The following is a 21,471-nucleotide window of genomic DNA, read 5'->3' as shown; positions in this document are numbered from 1 at the left end:
CGCCCTGTCTGAGGCTGGCTGCCTTGGCTCACCCTGCCTTTTCCTTCCAGGTACATTATCATCAGCGTAGCAGAAAGGGGGCATGCAAGAAAGGAGAAGGGAAGGGGAAGAGAGGAAAACCTACGTACAAAGCTACGGGATACGGTTAAATAAGCGACCAGCTGTTCGCTTGCATTTTTCAACCAAATTCCATTCTTTTAATCCCATGGAAGATTCTCGGATGCCCTCCATCCACTCATAGCCTTTTACTGACATATTTAGCAAGACAGTTATCACATAAGAAAGGGATAACTTAAAACCTTCACTAGCAGGGAAACAGCTGATGCTTTTGAACTGGTCCCATTAAAAAATGCATGCTGTTGTTTCCAACCTTGAAATGTATTTCTCCACTGTTACAAACTGTTCTGCATTCTGTGGTATCAACTGATCACTTAAAAATTGAACTGGGTTTCTGCGCTGAAGCATTCTGCTTGTTAGAGGCAAACCCCAAATCCCCACTGATTTCAATAATAGTGGATTCACTGAACTTCCAGGTTAAAGATACATAGAAGGGAAACACAATTTGTAAAATCTGAAAATGCAGGCAGTGCATTCAAAATATGGGTTAAGAACCACACACAATACAAGCCCATCCAGCTTTCTCAGTAGTGTCATCAAATCTGTTTGTCTGCTTTTGCTTGTGGTATACCTTTGATTCATAACCCATAGGTGGCATCAGAAATTTACTTCAAATCCCATTTATGTCCAGATTTCTGATGCCTTACTTGATTTTTAATGGCCTTAAAAGCAAGGTATGTAATTATGATTATATTGAGAAATAAGCTCTGTATCTGCACCCTTAATCACTACTTCTCTTGAGATCTTTATCAAATATATGAAGCTAATTCCAGTCTATATGATAAGTTATTTTTACATGTTTATCAATGTAACAAAACAGATTTTACTGCAAGCTTCAATAAATTCAAAGGATGCAGGAAGCATTTTTTTTGGATTACTGTAGGAATAGGAGATAATCCCAAAGAGATAGGAATTGATTGCTTTAAAACTGATCTGAACTGGCAAAAAGCACTTGGAAAAATGTTTATTTAAACTATATCTTTGGACTTTATATAAAAATTATTATAAGGAAGGACTGAGAAGGAGGAGCAGTAAAGAAAAATGTTGAAATTCTATGTGGAAATTCTTGGTGTATTTCTGATAATGACACAAACAAGGGTCTATTTAAAATCTCACAAGACAGTCTGCTCTCATAGGATTTGCAGACTGATTTTGAGGCCAGAAAGGTTAAGCAGTTTGGATAAGCTTCAGAAGATAAGCATGCAAACTGTTACATACTTATGAGTACTGTGCAAGACGTGGTCCACCATTAACTGTATGGTAAAGAAATATGGAGGCACACCAATAATCCTTTAAAGGGGATGGGAAAGGTGTGCAGAAACAGAAAAGGAATAACTTCATTTGATCTGCAAAATCCATCTTTTAAAGTATTATCTATCTATTCTTACAACTGGAGGTCTTACTTAATATTTTTGGGCTTCCATTAGAATGTTCTGTCCTTTTTTCTCAGTTTTATAATTTTTAAAGTGCTTTGGGAGGGTTTTTGCTTTTAAGAAACAATCAACATACATTAAACATAAATAAAAAAGGAAGATGGAAACATCTGAAAAGATTAGGAAATGTATCCTTCCAATCATGCCTAAATAAATAAATAAATAAAGTTCTGATCAAGGCAAAACTTCTTGGAAGTTCATATTTCCTACATGAAAATTGTGTGTTTTAAGGACTATGTGTATACCTTATCTATATATATTAAACTATGTGCATGAATTGAAATCCAAGTAAAGTCAATAAAAGTATTTAAATAGACTTCATTGCTTTTGAAATACAGAATTTAATCCAAAACTGAAAAACTAAATATTGCACTTTTATATATAGAATGTAGAAGCAAGTCAATATATGAGAATTATCCCATACTATAGGTGCTCCATGTGACTTTTTTTTTTAAAAAAGATATTTTTGGTTTATAAAAATATATATTGTTCCACCATCATAATTCCTATTTCACAAATTTTTTGAATACAGTATTATATTCAGATAGATTTAACAAAAATATGTATGTTATTTATTTGTTGCCATTCTATATAGCTTACAATTTTTCAGATGCTACAGAAACTTTCTTCATTTTGTAGAGAGCCAGAATACAATCATAATCTACCCACTGATTGCTCAAGTCGCTATGTTTCTGAGTAGAAGAACATTATTAATGAAATACTAAATTTAGCTAGTTTATTTACTATGCATATTTCTTCTCCCAAATCACTAATGTATTTAAGTATCACTATAAAATGTCCCGAATACATGTACTACATTGTAAAGATATGATTGCATGTCTCCTCTATAATTCTGTGCAGGATTTTGTTTTTTAAGCAAATGCACCAAAATTCAATGGGACTTAATTCCTAGATTTTAGAGTTTAACAATACAGACTGAACTCTATTAGCTTAACAATATCTTCAAGCATAAATTGTAAAATCTAAGAAGAGTTCTGCCTGATCATGGATTATATTTAGAACTGTGTATACCAGTACTATCACGTGCACGTACAGAGAAAGGAACACAGTATTTGGAAAAAATAATACTTATGTCCCCGTGCCATTTTCAAAAAATGAGATGTTTCCACAGGATGGGAAAAGAGCTGTACTTTTAAATTAGCTACATTGAATCTAGATACCATAATTCACCAAAGTGCACAGCTGCTACAATTGGGGTCAGAATTTCAAAGGCGCTGAAACTCAGCATCCCTTATTTTTTCTCAATGGGAGCTGCAGGGTGCAGAGCAATTTTTAAAACAGCGCTTGCTTTGTTACCAGCCTGATACACAATATAGTCGAGTATTCTCCAAAACCTCTCCTTATATTCTAGTCTTCAAATAAATCTTGTGGAGGGGTTATCAAGAAGACTAAGAATTGTCATATGGAAAAATAATACCTTTAAAACTGTGCATTTATATATCAGGAAACATAGACTTCAAAATAAAATAGTCAGCATATGTTTTGTTCCATATGTATAAACTTAGTAATGCTAAAATGTGACATTAACCACTAAGATTTTAACATTCATTTATTATGGGTTTTTTTAATTTCTTTGCCAACAATTTCCTTGCCATATAGCTCTGTGTGAGGTATATGGATATTGAAATTGGTAAAGATAAAAGCATTAAAAATAGAAATTAAAAGCAGTAAATACAATTAAAATACACACAGGGAAAAAAACCCCAAATCAAACATAAAATAGCTCTATCACAATGTATTCCCACCATTTTTTCTCAGTTTACATGTTCGTTCTGAGAACTGAGAGAAATGGGCAATTAGGAAGTGTGAAATATAATAAATAAATAAAAACTTTGACTATTGCACATTTTAATCCTATGGATAATCTAGATAACTATCATTAATCCAAATAATAATAGTAGTAATGATTTCTACTTCAGGCCATATTTGCTTCTAGCAAATATTTCCCCATAGATTTTAACTTCTATGGGACTGAATTAATATACCGTAATCATATTTTTAAATAACAGACCTAATGCAAAATTCAAACAGGTCCACTGATTTCAAGTGTGCTTGACGTACAGACTACTCAATGGTGAGGATACTTAGAAGCAGGTATAAAAAAATTACTTATGGCAGCAACTGAACAGAATCATTTACTAAGTTTATTGAACAGTGTTTAGTAAACTGGGTGTGCATGGTATAGGACTGTTTCTATTTGACTTTCCTTCTGCAGCCAAGGCAGGGCTTCTGTTTTTACTGCACACTTTGGTTCAATGCTAATCCTGTTTTATGTTGTTCACACCTGCTGCTTACTGATGGTTTATGGTTTGTGCTGCTCTGAGTATATCTATGCTAACCTCGCCTAAACTATCAACAAAAGTCATTCTGCTGAACTCAAAACAAAAGCCAACTCTAGTTTTTTAAAGTAGTGCACATATCTTTGAAGTGCATGTATATTTTTGCAAAGATGTTAGTACAGTAGCATTTTCCTTAAAAGCTAAAATCCTTGCTGCTGTTCATATATATTCAGTATACATTTTGTCCAGAATATGGAAGTTTCACTCCATTAGAGGCCTCATTCTCTTTCTATAAAGGTATGAGACATAAAAAGATGTATGGACATGTATGCAGCAATCTCCTACTTTATTTCTAAGGATTTTGTTTGATGATCACATCTTTTCATATAAAATTTTCTTATGATAGTTTGAAAAAAATAACAGTAATAATTAAAATTTTATGTAAATATCTATCATAAATGTCTACATTTCACATAAAGCTTGAATGTTTTTTTTTTCAATTTCAATTACAAAAGTAATTAAAACTACAACCATACTATATGATTTTTTTTTGTGCTAAGTCTTCTGAACATACATGGGATTTTTTTTCTTCACATTGACAGAATGACTACCAAAAACAAATCTTATTTGTCTAGTCATTCTGAACATTATAAAGCAAAATTCTATGGAAGTTAACCTAGAAAGAATTGCTGCTATTTTAGTCAGTGTAAGGTTCTCTGATATGGTATTAAGGTCTGCAGAATTTCAGCAACAGCTGTAGAAAACAATCTATTTCTGCTGAGATGTGTAACATTAAAAACTGTAACTAGCATTTTTTGTCCTTTGTAGACTTTGAGCATTCCTAGGTGACCACCCAACTCCCAATTCTGTTTTTCTTGTCCTTTTTCTCTGGGATGCAATACACCATAGTTACCACTGCAATTTTTTAGCAAAGCCAAGAATTGCAAAAGAGAAGTGAATGACAGCACTCGTCCATCTTTCTTGGCATTATTAGCACCAATAATGGGCTAACAGGCTCTTCGCTGGTGCATTAGTTTGTTCTCAGTTTGAATGTCAAGGGTTACTACTATCGAATAGCTGCAGAACAAAAATGTAGGTAGTCTTCCTAAGAATTCAAAATAGCATCATACCCTGTGCTAGATCAGAGTGCCTAAGCACATATTCAATTGGGGAATTTGCAAATAGTCCCAGAACCAATTTTGTAAGTACTTTCATTCAAAAAGCCACTCAATATCCCCTAAATTAGCAACCAAATTTTTAAAAAGAATGATTTCAGTTTCTGGTATTATTATGACATATGTAGTTATAAACCTGAGCTAATTTGCAGGAAATCTCTCAGAGTTCTATCAGTACACTATAACTGTACATTATAATCAATAGCCTTAATAAAACATAGGCTGGCTATAGCATTCTAGTTTTGCAAATGTCAGTGCTTCCCAGTTCTAAACGGAGAGACCCAAAACTGGCCCAAGGTGCTTCTCCGTGAAAAATAGGTATTATAACTTAGTCTCAGCCCTACCCTACAGTATACTGCTGTTCAACTCTTCCAAACAAAGCCAAGAATTTATTTAGAGACATACTGTTTGGAAGATGGTTGCACAACAAGCTTTCTGCTTTAATGAAGAGCTGACTGTACCCTCACTTACTTCCACAGCAGTTCATTTTGGTGAACTGGCTTAGCTCAGAACTTCAAAACTGACTGTTGGAGTCCCCAAACATTTAAAAGTTGAAATCAAAGCACAAAGTAAGAACTAGATATGGCATTATGACTGATGCCAGGGCAATTCTATTGTCTGTATTGGAGTTAATGTAATATATTCCTTCTGAACGGCAAGAGTAGGGAATGACAGAATTCATTCTTAGCTAATTCTTAGTCTTTCCCTGGTCATATGTGAAACCAAGAGAAAATAATGGTTTTTTTTAAAAAAAAATAGCAGAAAAGACAAAAAATTGAGTGGTCTTCACAGTGTTTTCTTGTGTAGCTCTATAGTTTAAAATCTAGCCATATGATTAGAATCTGAATTCACAATGCTATGTAATAATCAATTCTGGAGAAAAAAAAACCAGGAATGCTAAACAAAACAAAGCATTTTTGAATCAGTCAATAAAATTGTAGTATAGAATATGAGGATACTTAGTTACATTCTATGGGCTTCACTGGGAATGATGCCATATAATTATTTATTGGTATATGTGGATTTATAGAATATTGTTTTCTCTGCCATTATCTCTAGAACTATGGAGAAATTTTCTGATAATTAGAACAATTAATCAGTGGAACAACTTGCCTCCAGAGGTTTTGGGTCCTCCAACACTGGAAGTTTTTAAGAAGAGACTGGCCAGCCATTTGTCTGAAATGGTATAGGGTTTCCTGCCTGAGCAGGGGGTTGGACTAGATGACCTCCAAGGTCCCTTCCAACTCTGTTATTCTGTTACTCAGTGTGGCTGAAAGAAAAGTGTGGTGGATCCTATTGCTTTAACTCACTATTTCCAAATGCTTTAGTTAGTAGAAGGAAAGACTTCTCTTTTATTTTTCATGGCACTATTTTCCCCAGGCAGGGAATTTTATTTCTGTTTGAATCTTAAACCACTGTATTTTCAGTGATGCATTTTTATATTTACAGTTGACATCGTCACAGAACCTTTGAGCAATAGCTCGAAAGCATGAAGTTCACCTCAAGTAATCAAATTACTTACACTCAAATGAAATCAGTGATTTTTAGCTAAAATTTCATAAAACTGAATATTTTTTCTTTAAATGCCTTACATTGCAAAAATGAGCCTACCAATAAACATATATGTACATTGAAAAAGCATACTGAAACTAGAACAGTACAGGTGCTTAATCAATTTGTCAACATTTGTTCTCAAAGTCCCTGTCTCAGTTAGAGGTAGAGAACAAGGAAATGGGTAACAGTGATTTTACAGACGGTAATCAATAAAAATTCCAAATCAATCTATTGTGGTTTGCTTTATCAACTGAATACACCAAATTTATCTGCATGATTGAAAAGAAATTTAACACTGTTAAAACACAATATTACAACAGTCTTAAATTACTATAGTATCTAGAAGATATATAAGCCAGAGGCAAAATATAATAAATATAATATTTTTATTACCATCATGGAAAGTGAGTCAAAATAAAAAAAAATGCATTGAGTTTTCTGTCTTCTCTGTTTTCAGGTTTGTTAATTTTGTATGTCTTTAAAAAAAAACCTAGGGTATATTTTATTATTTGTCTCCACTAAAATTAACCTAAATAAGAACATATTACTTCATTGTTTTCCTTTTAAATGCAGCACTTTGTTGTGTATATCAAGATATTCAGATATTGATCTGAATTGACTTCCAGATCTCATACATTAAAACACACTGGTGAAATTTGGAATTATGAACTTAATACTCCCTGTCAATATGGGTATACACTGAACAGGATGAAAGAGACAAAAAATGTTTTCAAGACTACTTGGAATAGATATATTTAACTTCCAAAGAACTCTTACTGCTACCAAAAGGCATCTTTCCCAATATATTAATTTTAAGTTTAAAATAAGTAAACTGCTTCATAATTGCATACTTACAAGTAACCTATTACAGTTTAAATGAAGGGGGGGAGGCATAACTGTTAAAACATTTACTTTTGCTAATGTAAAAGTGTTGGCATTTTGCTCCATTTCTGATAAGCTGGTGCCTGTGGAAGTGATTATTCTTTTCTTATTCAAAACGTATCAGCAGTCGAAAGTACTCTCAATCTTATCAGGTGTATGAACAGCACAGTAACTGAAAACAGATTGTCCTGTTTCTCTCTCTTTCTGCCAGGCTATCAGATAAACCCAGCTAACTAACTGTATTTACACACAATCAAACACAAGCTGTATCTTGGAAGAACTGCTGACTGATTTCAACATGCCACAGGTTTGCTGTTTTATATTAGAATCACAAAAGTATGAAAAATGTGTACAGTATCCCCAACTATTCTCAAACCACAAGAAGAAATCTCTATTTATATAAAGAGCACCACAGACATTGGAATAGAGATGGAATAAAGTTGGCATGAATGGAACCAGAATTGTACTTCAGAGTTAATGTGGTTTTCCTACGATGGGGACATACCAACACTGTTCTAAGTTCATCATATGTGAACATTTTGGTGTATGTGTTGCTTTTTTATTTTGTTATTGCCTTATTTTTTTTAAAAAAAAAAGTCTTGTGGCACCTTAAGCAACTGATCAATTTAGTTCTGATGTGTCACAAATTTTTGACACCTTTGCTTCAAGGTTCTGAAGCTTACAGCTTACAGTTTCTTGAACTTGTATATTTTTTAATTCACTTATAAGTAGAGAAAGCAATTACTTATACCATAGGCACATACATTCTACAGTCATCGTTCCACCAAATGCCAAAGAGAATGGAGGAACTACTTTGTCTCCAACACCTTTCAAGGAGTATTTTTTTCAGATTAAAGGCTGGGACATGCTCCCACCTGAGCAGAACTCAATCTTGTGACTCAGTCTCAGGAGCAGAACAAGCCATTCTCTGGATTGGTAGGAAAACAATGAGATGAATTAAGCCAAGTGTGCTGTGCTGTGTAATTCACCCAATTGTTGTTTCTCCATCTGTGAAACTATGGTCCTTATGATTGATGGGACAGGTGTCACTCATATTAATGTAAATCAGTAGCAGTGGGTATTAGCTCTTGCTAACATGACCTACTTCTTAAGTAGAAATTATTCCGTAATATAACCATACAGTGTCTAATGTATGGTGCCTAGAAATCTCATCTCCCATTTCTACAGTTCTTGGGAAAATGTTTTAAAAAGTGTACCTTAGGCCATTTCAGACCTCAGGACCATACCCTTGCTATGAAAGTGTTAATAATAATACATGTTCTAAGTTGATAAAAAAAATACTTCATAATGAAAAGAATTATTCATATGCTAAGTTGGAAAATATCTTTCTCTGTGCAAATTTTATACAGAATTTATTGACCATTACATTTATTTGCATATTGATATAAATATTATGATATTGCTTTCAAAATTCATTTTCTTATCTTTTCCTTTTTTCTGTCTTTGCTCAACGTAAACAAAAAAAAAACAAAACAATTTATTTATTGATTGATTCACTAACCTACATGGACCAGGCTTGCCAAAATGAATTCCTCTGGTGTATATTTCAGCCATAATACCCTTTTCATCTGACATCACCTGGGAATATTTAAGAAAAAAAAAGAGAACCTTTAACTTACAAATCAAGCTAAAACCTACAGCAAGTCCCAAGATATTACAAAAAGTGGAAATGTATTTGGAAATAAACAAAATAGGCAATTGTATATACAAACAGGAAAGTCAGTGCTTGCTTTCTGATATTTTATACGTGGAACAATTTTAAAGAGTAGATTGAACATGCTATGTCATCCATGATATGTTATTTTTCTAATTGTTGAATGTATCAAATTGTATAAAACTTATAAAACATTTAAAATATCACAGATTTTAGAAGAGAGTAAGAATTGTCTGCAATATTATTTCTGATAACACCATGAGGAAACAAAGGAACAAAATCCCATGACCCAGCACACCTTACTTTCCTTATTCACTTGCATCTGTATATAAAAAGGAATTTAATCGTTGCCTAGAAGTCAGTCAAATTTATTCCATGTGGCTTTTCTCATTATTACTTATTGCCTCTAGATCGGACTTTTAAAAGAGCAGGTATGAATAGAGGTTTTTCTAGGTTCTGACTCCCTAATTTTTTTTCCCATGAAGACTGAAAACAAACACCTACACATTGGCAACATGTTCGGATTCTAACTAGCCACAGCCTTCAATCACTGATCACACCTATTAAAATCCTCTCTGTAGCCCTTACAACATCTTGCGACAGTTCAACCAGCTGTTTAAGGAAAACTCGTATGATAGAGCAAAGCTAAATTGACACATCTGTGATACTTCAGATGCCCACAGCATGGCTAATATTAATTTGTTTTGTTTGGCTAGGTAAGTGCTGCCAAAACACATTACATATGGCATGTAGTTCCAATCAAAATGATGAAAAGGGGATGTGCATTTCTGTCTCACTCTAAACTTGAAAAGACACAGAAGAATAAGTGAGATAGCAGCTTGCAAACAAATACAAATGGACTATATCCTGACAAACGTCTACCTAAATTTTGTTTTCCCATTTCTTTCAGGAGGATTCACAAAGAATGTTTCATTTATTTCAGTGGCTTACATCCAAAAAAATCTACCACACTGGTGGAGGAATTATCCTATATGTGGAATGTTGCTGGTTGACCATCTATTTGTGCCCTTCCTTTATGGACTTTAGAGGCATTCCTGATCAATCTTCTCCTTATACAAACACAGCATCTTCTGCTTACATAATAAGCAATTTGGGTCAATGGTCATATAATTTCCAAGTATTTATGCTTACAAAAAGTCAGACTTCTAGATTAATCCTCAGTTTGATGAATGTACAAATTCAGCTTGGATAAAAAAAACAAACCTAAGCTTTACAGTTACTTAATCTCATGTATTTCAGTTAGGTATATATAAAAAAAGATCCTTTGGACTAAGTTGCCATAAATTGCTAGCATAATTTAAACTTAATAAGCAAGCATACATAATTATACAATAATATCTATATTAATAAATTATTTGTGGGGAAAAGATCCCAATTTGAAAAACGTAAAATTCTTGACATTCAAATCGCTATAGTATAATAAAAGATCAGTTTTGCCCTGTGTGAGTGTGTGTGTTTGTGTGTGTGGGGGGGGGGAAGCTTTATTTGCACATGAAAATAAGTGAACAGATTAACAAACTAGTATATTTTCTTCTTCAAGACATAATTTTTAATACAAACTTAAGTGAGAGACAAAAATCCAATTTTATAGATGTCTTATGCCAAAACTGCAAATAAAGGAGAAAGCCATAATACAGAGGTCTAATATATCTCCAAGCTCATAAGATGTATGTGTGTGGTTTGTGTGTATTACAATCACACACACATATATTCCCTGTCTATGGTATGTAAGCACATTCAATAATAATTAGCAATAGAATAAAGCAAAAATCTTAAATAACAATAGTAAAAGCAAACTCTAGGCAAAAATTTTATTTTAGGAAATTAAAATAAGTTATAGAAATAAGTCTATTTTTAAACAATAGAGGATAACTGTTTCACATTAGTATTTCCAATTAGTATGGCAGCATTGTTACAAAATATGCTTTAGGGTCTACATGTTATTTGAACAAATCAGGCTCATTTAACATCTTGAGCTCTTATTTCCTAATATAAAGTTTAATTGTAAATTTGGTGTTTTAGAACCAATTTTTTTTTCTTTTCTTTAATGAAGTATTTAGAGTTTGGGCATACAGTTAATGTTAGTTTAATTTTAATTATGCTTTACATTTTGGAGGAATGCAAGCAAAATCTTACAATTAATTTTCTTTAGACTACAAAAACAGTAAATGTTGTATCATAATTTATTTATTTATTTAGTTACATTTATATACCGCCCTATGCAACTAAATAAATATTCCCTGAGGACTCAAGGCGGTTTACAGGGAATTAAAAAATCCACCATACAAAAGTTAAAAAACCAAATTAAAAAAAATATTAACAAATGTTTTTTTTTTGTTTAAAAAAAGGATTTTCAATTTCTCTTTACACCAATGCTTCTAATATTAAATTTATTGCACATCGGCAGAGTGAAGCCTTTTATTATATCTAGAAAGTGGAAAGATAAACATCCTAAACTTTCTGTTCCACGAAATAATAAATGTGAAAATGACAGCAGCTGGCTTACCAATCTAAAGGAATGCACCAGCAATTTTTTTTAAAAAAAAACAGGACAGAATCAGGACAATCTAATATCTACATTGTTCTTACAGAGTTTATTTTTTTAAGATAAAAAAAGTTTCAAAAGTGTTTGCACACACACTATGTTTATAACACGCAAATATAGGCAAACAGATATAACAGTGAAACATGCACAAGCAAGCAACCACATGATTATGCAACCATTATCAGCTGCGATAAAATGTGGAATTGTTTTATATCAATTTAAATAGATGCTGATATGCCTCAGCCAAGTAAAACTGGTGTTAAAGGGAAACAGAAGGAGAATTGGTTCCCAAATGATGGCAAACTTGTAAAATGGGGATGTCAAACTAATGGGGACTCCTGGTTGTCATTCCAGCGCTATCAAACATGCACATATGAGTATGATTGGAGACAGAGAAGTTAAATATTTCACTGTCAGAGAATGTCAAGAAGTGCAATTCATTTCCTTCTCTCTCACGTGCTCTAGGACAATGACAATTTAATACAAGGCCAATGAATGTAAAAGAGATAAAAACCAAAACAGCCTAGTATAATCAGATTTCCTCTTGAGAGCTTGCTAGGGCTAGAGAGGAACTAGACAGAGACCAATATTTTATTGTTTTTGTCTCTAGTGTGTTTGCTATAAAGCAAAATCCAAACCACACGGAAAATAACCAAGTTGTTTTAAGCTTCTAGAGGAGCATATCCAATTTACTTTAAATTTCTTAACATTCAGCATTTTTGCTGATTGGTAACAGGCTAACAATATTCATAAGAGGGCATTCATTTAAGACTGTCAATAAATATTAGTGCTGTTCATTTCTATTTGTTTTTGCACCAAGACAAAGGTCACTGTGCATCAGAAATGTTCAATACCAGGAAATTTGCCAAGCTATTTGTATGCTGTTATTTAAACAACAACAATCCAAACCAAACCTTGTGTTATTAGAATGTAACACAATTAGGCTAGGTTTTGAGAAGTGGTTTCAAGAATTACGAAGATAATCAGAAGCAAGTTATCTTTTATGTTTGATGTATAGTTCTATATGTTTTTTTTAAATAATTGCAAAAGTGGGGTTTGGCTAATGAGGCAGTCCTTATCTGTCCTCAGCAGTCTAAGCGGAAGCATTATTTTCCTGAAGGCTTAATATGTTTTTTTTTATATACTTTCACTGCACAAACTGCTGTCTAGAGAAACTTCAGATCAGAGGAAAAGAATAAAATTCATCTCCTAACTTATGATGGTCACGAAATAAAGAAATGATAAGGGGAAAAAAAATAGCTTATACTGGTATTATTTAAAAAAAAAATGCATTGAGATCTTCCTTTCTTGTCCGACATACTTTTTTACACAACTATTCAAGAATGCTGTTTTTCTTACTGGTGTTTTTTTTTCCCCAGAAGCATCAATTTACCAATTTTCCAAATTAAGTACTTTAAAAAAAATCTTACAAAAAAATAAAATAAAGCAGGATAATATGTCGGGGGAAGGGAGGAAATAACACTAGAGGAAAATGATCATCCATTCAAGAGAATTAATGGATATCCACAAGGGCTTTGCTAATAACACAGGTTAATTACTGCTGGAACACACCAGGCTCAGTAAACAAAAGAAAAGAACCATAAACACATTAAAATGAGCAACCACCGCTTTGGAGGAGAGAGAGAAAAAAAGTCAGGCCTAGCAAATAAAAAAAAGCTGCCAGATATTTTCAGTACCAGCTTTTGCACTTTTGTCAGCTGCAAAAAAAAATTGCCAAAAACATGTATGAAAAACAAAAATCCAAAGTTGGAAGTTTAGTAATGAGTTCATAACAAGTCTATTTAAGTTGATATATAAGAATCCATTTTGGAAAGCCCCCCCCCCCCAAAAAAAAAGCTCATTTAGGCAGCAGCCATGTTAATATCTTACATAATTACAATACATATTTAAATTGAATGATTTTTGTATAAGAGTTGCATATTATACTAACACAGATGGGCAGAAATAGTGTCACCTCTATTAGAGAGATCTTATATAAGGAGAGGTGACAAAACAGTTTTAACTTTCTCTTCACTTAATGACCTCTCCTCCTCTGTATCAAATATTGTTCATCTTTCTGGATCAAATTTTAAGATTAGTGCAGCAAAGGAGAGGATACTAAAACAAAAATAACATTTAATAACTATTTAAATAATAATAATAAAGCAAGAAGAAAAAACCCTATACAGCAGCTCTCAAATGAATGCTACTTTTAAAACTAAAAATGTGCCAGTTTTCAGTTCCATGACTCGTAAAGCATCTTTTGTCTTTTCAATTGTGACATCAGTGTACACTAATGAATCCATCCGAAGTTTCTTGGCATCTGTGCATTTTATCTTCTTCACTATTAAACTTGTTTCTTTGCTTATCTTTAGAAGTAATTGCACTATGACATTCACAGCTGATTTGTTTCATTTTAGAACTGTTGCACTTTCATGAGTGTGATAGAGATTGAGGATTCAAATTAATGAAAGGATCAGAGGAAAAGGTAACGCACACAAAACGGAAAATATATCTGAAGTCACAAGCCTGTTTGCTTTTGTACGCTTTGCATTCAGAGATCATGTTTAAATGTACTAAGCGAAGTCCTCCCCCTGCCCTTTTTTGAGTAGTTTCAATTGCCTTTCCTTCTTCCAACAGCTGTGACAACTGTTAAAACAGTAAAATTAAGTCTGTACTAGAAGCCTTTAGCCAAGGATAGATTTTAATCAGAGGTTAGATGAGATTTTGTGTAATGATGAGTTTCATTTAGAGTATTTAAAGTCACATACATCTGCACACATACCATATCTGTTCCATTCTCTTATTAACTATTCTTTGAAATTATTTGCATTTACCCTCTCCATTTTCTGAAAAGGGCAGCAGATGGCTTTAAGTTTTGCATTCTTTAATTTGGAGTACCTAGAATTCAAACTATACTGTATTTTTATCATTCCACATTCTGTAAGTACTCTAAGCCCCCCCTCCCATGCACACACATTAAAGTGCAAACTCTAGAAATATTCAGCTTCTTTATTTCATTCTTTGTAGCTTAATTTATAGTTTGGTTGGTATAATATACCACAAGCCAAAGTGCAATTACCAGCAATATTAATAACAAGTAAGACTCTGTGGTTTATTAATTGAGAGAGAGAGAGAGAGAGAGGGAGAGAGAGATACCGCTGTGTTCCTGGGCACTAGATAGCTCTGCCTGGCCACTGAACCACAGATCCATCCAGAAGACTTTTAAATTGGGGGGGCAGGGAAAAATGGAAGTAGAGAGCTAATTATGGCAAGGTGGGAGGAATAATAAGAACCTTCCACCAGAGATAAAAAGGCATATGCTCTGATTTCATTTAAAGGCACCTACTTTAAGAAGTTTATCAAAATTAATCATTCAAATTAGCTCTAAGAACAAAAAATCAAGAAAAGTCTTTTTAAAAAGAGCATCTTCCTAACTTTAGAATCTCTCTCTTCCTCTCTCACCTTCTGCGCAGAAAAAAGCTAGCCATTGCAAGTTAGAACAGTGACAACTGCACTTAGCCTGAAATTAAGACATTTTAAATCACAGTGTACATCAACAGACTGATCTACAAACTGTATCTCAATTATTATTCTAATATAATTTCTTTACATTCTTCTGCAGGTGAATAAGGAATCCTTTCTCTTCCTCTCCTTCCATTTACCCAAACATTACAGCACCCATCGGCATACTCTTTTTTGTGTATCTATCTATATCATATGCCAATGTTTTTTTTCAAAACTTCCCCCCTCAAATTTAATTATGACTCACCAATTTAACATTCAGACACTAATGGCAGCTAGTGACCATATATCTACAATACAGTTACTTCTGAGTATTATCATAGTATGCATTCAGTCTATGGCTGAGCCCCTTGCCAGCTTCTGCTGCGTCAGGTTTTTTAAGGCCAAAATTAAGTTTGCAGGCTCTCAAAGTTGTGAAGTGATACACTGGTTTAGAAACCTTCTTCCCCTTCAACTTATTAGTTCAGAGCTCTGAGAACATGCATGCAGTCAATAATATTAAATGTGCTATATACCCCAAATGCTGATTTTTATTTACACAAAATATTTTACTGGATAGGATGCATTAAAAAAGAATAATAGCTGTTTTAAATTCCAATCAAAAGCAAACAAAGCTCATGTAGGCTGAGGAAATGGCACCCACACGTGCACATATGCATAGACACACACACAGAGCACCCCTACCTTTGCTATCTAATGGAGCTATTTGTCAGTAAATGACGGGAGCCTTATATTAAACCTTAATTACAGAGCACTATCCTTAAAGTGGGATTAAACTCTTGAGCTGGTCCCCCACTCCCAACCGGGCTTGGCAAGAAACCTCAGAAAGAGGAAAGATCAAAAGATTATCTAAATCTTGTTTTAGACGGTAGCTTTCTTCCACTCCTTTCAGGAGAAGCGGGCAGAAGAAGGGAAGGAAATGTATCTTTCTGAGAGATCTGCTGAAACAATTCATTCTGTCTTCGGGCCAAGCCAAGTGCCTATTCTTAGTACCTGAATAAGAAATGACTGTCACTCGCACAGCTGTTTTACTGACAGCCACGCCGCTCCCCACTCAAAAGGTAACATTGTCGAGAAAGAGAGAGAGAGAGAGAGAAAACAATTCCTCCACTTACTGAATTAGCAGATAAAGCACAGCACAAAAGAGACAAGACGAACACATACAGCTCTACTCATCCACGCAAGACGCCAGGAGGCATTACCTGAAAGCGGCTTTTCACGTTGGATATATATTTTTATTATTAGTTCCCTCCCCACCATTAGGAAGCAGGAAAAAGTGCGGGGAGGAGGAGGATAAGAAAGGAAAGCAGAAGGGGGGGGTAGGGTATAAGAAGAATGGTAGGTACCTACTCTTCTTCGTAGTGCAAGGAAAGAGATTCAGGAAGGCAAAGTTCTACCGAATCCATGTGCGCTCGGCAACCATTATTTGTGCACCCCAGCTATAAATCAAAGTTTCCTTGACACAGGCACAGTGCAATTAACACAAATGTTCTCCTGGTGACAAGCCTATGGGCACAGCCAGTTGGGACCAAAAGCTCACACGCTCCTAATCAAGGACTTAAAGCCCCGATTGGAGCTTATAAATATGAAGTAGGGCTTTACATATGCATTCCCTCTGGCCCTGACAGAAACGTGATTGGTAGGGCGTCGGCCAATCAGCGCCGGCAAGAGCAGAGGCTGCACAGAATGAGCGCCGCTCGGCAGGTACAGACGGGCGGAGGGGACTGAAAGCGGACGGAGCAGGCGAAGGGGGGGGGGGAGGGAGGGAGGGAGGGAGGTGGAGAGAGAGAGAGAGAGAGAGAGAGAGAGAGAGAGAGAGAGAGAGAGAGAGAGAGAGAGAGAGAGAGAGAGAGAGAAAGGGAAAGCGACAACTGAGAACGCGCCGCAGACCCAAAAGACGCAGCGCCTTAGAAAGTGGTTTGCAAACCAACCCACGGCGCGCTTTTAACTCTTCAGGGTGGCTAGCTTTAACTCTTTAATCGACCGGGGCTTCCTGTTTCTTGTACTACGGTTGGGCAGGAAGGTGTGCAGCCTCAGGTTTTTTTGAGAAGATATCGCCATAAGGTATACTTTTGTACTGCCCTTCTCTCCCTCCCCCCCCCTCACCCTTCTTGTATCTCCTGTATGTGTGCATGGTGTGTATGTTGTGCGTGGCCAACTCGGGATGGGTCTGTTTAACCACTCTACCCACTCCGGGTTCACTCAGAAAGTGTACTTACTTGGAAAGATGGAAAGCGGGTAGAACAAATCCCCCACTGAACTTAGTGGCACTTCCTTCTAAGGAAGCCTGCATACGTTGCAGTGAGCTCCCGGGCATGTTTCTGTATAAACAGGTCTGACTGCTTATTGACTTAAGGAAGCCTGGCTAGGCTTGGATCACCGTTAATTTTTGTTTCCCCTCATGTAATTCACTTATATTCTTTTTTCACCTTTCTGAATATCAGCTTAAGGAATCTAAATAAGTTTGCATTACTGACCTTTATAAACATAACTTGAGCTGTGTTTGTATTTTTTTTAAAAAAAAAGTGTGATAAAGAACTTGAGAGCAATTACAGAAATAGATGAATGCGTGCAGGTACAAACTGATACACTGGTGGATGGATTTACACCCATAGCATACAAGATACAACAGGTATATTTTAATTGAAATAATAGATCCACTATAATATGAACAATTAATTCTTTGGGTATTAACTGTCTTTTTGTTTTAACTCAAACCTTACTGATTTCAAAGAAAATTACTTCCAGGAATGCAGCAGTTTAGACTTTTCAGCAATGTTAATATTCAGTACTGTGTAGCTTTGGCAGAAATGCCACTAAAGTCAGATGATACAATTATGAATAATCCTGTATCAAATTGGTCTGTATTCACTGAAAATTTATAGGCTTAATTTAATGTGTCTTAATCATAGGCATATACAAGCATACCCACATGCACACAAAAATCAAGGATGAACATGGATGTAAATATGTTACATGATTTACATCCCGTCTGTAAAATTACCCAGCCTTCTAATTCCCTACTTCTAGCTGCCTCATGCCAGAGCTGAGGTCCTTCTTCTCTTAAAACACTATTGATGTAAATCATTGTATATAAGACTCTGGGCCAATATTACCACCCGTTTTCTAAGAATTTGAAAAAATGAAGGGATGGAAGAACTTGTGTCCTGAAAGTGTCATTAATAATTAAATATATTAATGAGGCATAATTATTCTAGAGTAAGAGCAATTATGCTTTTATATTTATAAAAATATTCTCTCATACCTGGTGATGAAATAATTATTTTAATCCTGGAAAATACTTTTTGTCACTAATTCAGCTGATTGGATCCAATCCTTTTCTTTCTCTCTCTCTCTGTGTGAAGCCCTCTGTGATGAAAATAACGTATTTTTTAGATCAAAACTAATCAGTGCACCTCCTCTAACTGCAATAATGACATTCACAAATGGGAATACAACAGCTGTCTCCAAATGTATTTGATGGATTTCACCAAAGTGAAATGACAGAAAAGAAGACAAGTATTTGTAAAAGCACAGGACATGTTTGCCTCTCTTTGTTTTGTTGAGCTTTGTAGCCTGTGAGATCTTTATCCTCTGGACAGTTTCTAGCCTGCTTTTTATACATGCAGAAAATGTAAGTATTGGGAGGGGATCAGAAATACACAGAGAAAACTAGAGTATCCACCATTAATAGAAAAGCAGGTAATAAAATCTTTATTACCAGCAGCATTTTTGCTATGTATAGACACTCTAATTAAGATGTAAATTTTGATTCTGAGCAGTGAGACAAAACCATGCTACAGAGATAAAGCAAGTCTCTCCATGCTTTATAAATGAAGCAACTTGAACATCATTTGAAGCATTTTAATGAAAAGAATGACTTTGTAACATGAAAACTGTTTGTCTACATATCAATTACATGCAATAAACATTATAAACTTTTGCAAAATAAGGATGCACTATCCTGTACCATGGTGTGGGCTTATTCTTTGGATTCTAATATATATGTTGGTTTTTTACACAAAACACCCCCCTCATAAGTAATATATATCACAATGTGACATCATACTCATTAAATTGTACTGAGAAATACAACATTTACCTCATATGTTTATTACAATCTCCTGTAAATAGTCTTTAAACTACTGTTTTATTTTGTGCCTCCACCCATCACAGCTCAGCTTTCCTTGTCCACAGTCCTTTTGCTCATCCATATCATTTTGTGTCTCCCCTGTCACCAAATTAACTATTGCTATCTTTTGGCCAGACACCTTACAGACATGGATCTTCACTGATGGTAATGCTGCTTAGGGGACCACAATCATAGTATTATAATTTATGCATTCATGAAAGGCAATTGGTCTTCTCCCCTGAGACTTAAAATGTCACCTCTAGTAGACCTGGGCCTGAAATTTCAACAGCATTCTTCAACTTGGGTATGCTGGTTACAGTTCAGTTATTTTATTAAAAGAGAAAATAAATGAGGCAAGTTAGAATTTATTATAGCTCCCTTTTTTTCTCTCTCAAAATAATGCTTGAGAAGTAAAGACGTGAAAATAAAATCAAGGTGAATGCTTATTTCATAATCTCTAGGTTACGGAAAATACAACACAAAATAGTGCATGCATTCTCCTTTTCTTCTTTGCTCTTTGTCAGAGGCTGCAATATAAAATCTTACCCCAAAAAACCTGCACAAAACAATAGTTATAGAATCAGGCCTGGGAGGTTGAAATAAGTCAGTAAATATTCTGAATGAATCTATATCTTCACATCTCTTCTATCTGTATTAGTATGCTCATGGAAGATACTATGCATCTTTAAGCAGGAAAGTGAATTTTGTGTCTACTATGAAATAAATATTTTTATTGATGCTTGTATTCCCAAAGGATATTCTTTTTTATACCAGTCAATCTTATCTTTTTAATTAAATTCAAAAAAAATATTGTTAAATGGCTTTTTGATTATCTCGCATTAATCAGAATAATACAGTTGTTATAGCTAGCTTTAAGTATGATAGAGCTAGATGAAAACATGACAAAGAATGGTATTTTTACAATAATAATTCTGAATAACAAAGGGCTTATGTGCTTCTTTATCAAGGTCCAGGTATTTTCCCAACACATATCCAAATCCCATATTTGTTTATTTACAAGTATATATTGTGCTAGCTTTTTAAAGAAGAAGTTGAATGAAACGTTTGTTAGAAAACCACATTTCATTCAGAATGTACAGCATAATCCTGGTCACAATATACTTCCTACACACACACACACATGCACACATATTTACAGAGAAACTGACAAGCTTATTCTTTGAATTTCTTTTCATGCTAGCCTACTCTTCAGTAAATGGTAGTAGATTACTACTTTAGAACCATCTGCTGCTTTCTTTTATATTTAGCAGAAGTAATGACCACCCTGCCTGAATTTTAGACAAGCCACAACACTCAAAACTGCTTTTCAGTATAAGCTATACATCAGCATACATATGCATACATATGCATGTAATTCCCCATACAGCTTTTTATCCTGTTATATCAAAAACACAAAGTTTCTCCAAAATAACATCACAATAATTTTATCCTATTGGCACAGTACAGTGAATGAACCACAAGTGTCCTGCATCAGTGATTCTTCAGGTCTAGCAACCTCTGTTTAAACTGCAGAATCTATAAATGGTTCACCTTAAAATCTCTGCTATACTCTTTTGGAGAAAGTATAAATGGAAAAATGTTTTTTAAGTATAATATAAAACCCATACCCTCTCCCTTTTTATGAAACTCTTCTGGCACACGTTTTCCTTGGAGAGCCACATGGTGTTACTGTCTAAATAAGCCTAGGCAAAGATGATTGAGGGAATTCAATCACTCTTTAATTAATACAGGATTATTTCACTTTCATTTTGTGGAGCTAATAATACAAGATGGAATGTCAGTAAAAATTAAATCGTAAACTAGTAGAGGGCCAAGGGAGCAGCTCACTTTAGTTATGGAGTTTTCCCCCTAGGTATTGTGAAAAATCTTACACCTATTTACATTGGTAATGCTGTTCCATGGGATAGTAAAAGATTTCAAGAATCTGAATGGCACAGGCATATATCACAGAACAAGAGAACATTTTCAGATTATCTATTAAAAAGTGAATTGAGGCAAGTTGTTTCCTGAATGTTAAAGGACCACGTGTTAAATTGAGAAGTACACTCAAGGTCAGCACTGCATTTTGGACTATCTCAGTGTCTGTGATAT

At 34.5% G+C, this 21,471-nt stretch overlaps 1 protein-coding gene across 4 annotated transcripts in view; it reads right to left on the bottom strand.

Moving 5' to 3' along the window:
- Window positions 1–16,783, bottom strand: part of ESRRG (estrogen related receptor gamma) — a 203,579-nt gene extending 186,796 nt beyond the window's left edge. The window contains exons 1-2 of one of the 4 annotated variants that reach the window (XM_083348775.1): window positions 16,578–16,783; window positions 8,984–9,060 (exon numbers count right to left, since the gene is read on the bottom strand). In XM_083348775.1, the coding sequence (XP_083204901.1) occupies window positions 8,984–9,057 (74 nt within the window). In that variant the 5' untranslated portion in view covers window positions 9,058–9,060; window positions 16,578–16,783. Of the gene's footprint in view, window positions 1–8,983; window positions 9,061–16,573 lie in introns of all 4 variants that reach the window. The other 3 variants (XM_083348776.1, XM_083348777.1, XM_083348778.1) reach the window with 3 other exon arrangements.
- Window positions 16,784–21,471: the final 4,688 nt, after the last annotated feature.

The sequence above is a fragment of the Vipera ursinii genome (assembly GCF_947247035.1).
Source record: "Vipera ursinii genome assembly, chromosome: 1".
Taxonomy (NCBI): domain Eukaryota; kingdom Metazoa; phylum Chordata; class Lepidosauria; order Squamata; family Viperidae; genus Vipera; species Vipera ursinii.
The sequence above is the reverse complement of the archived record's forward strand: the minus strand, read 5'-3'. Positions and strand labels throughout refer to the sequence as shown.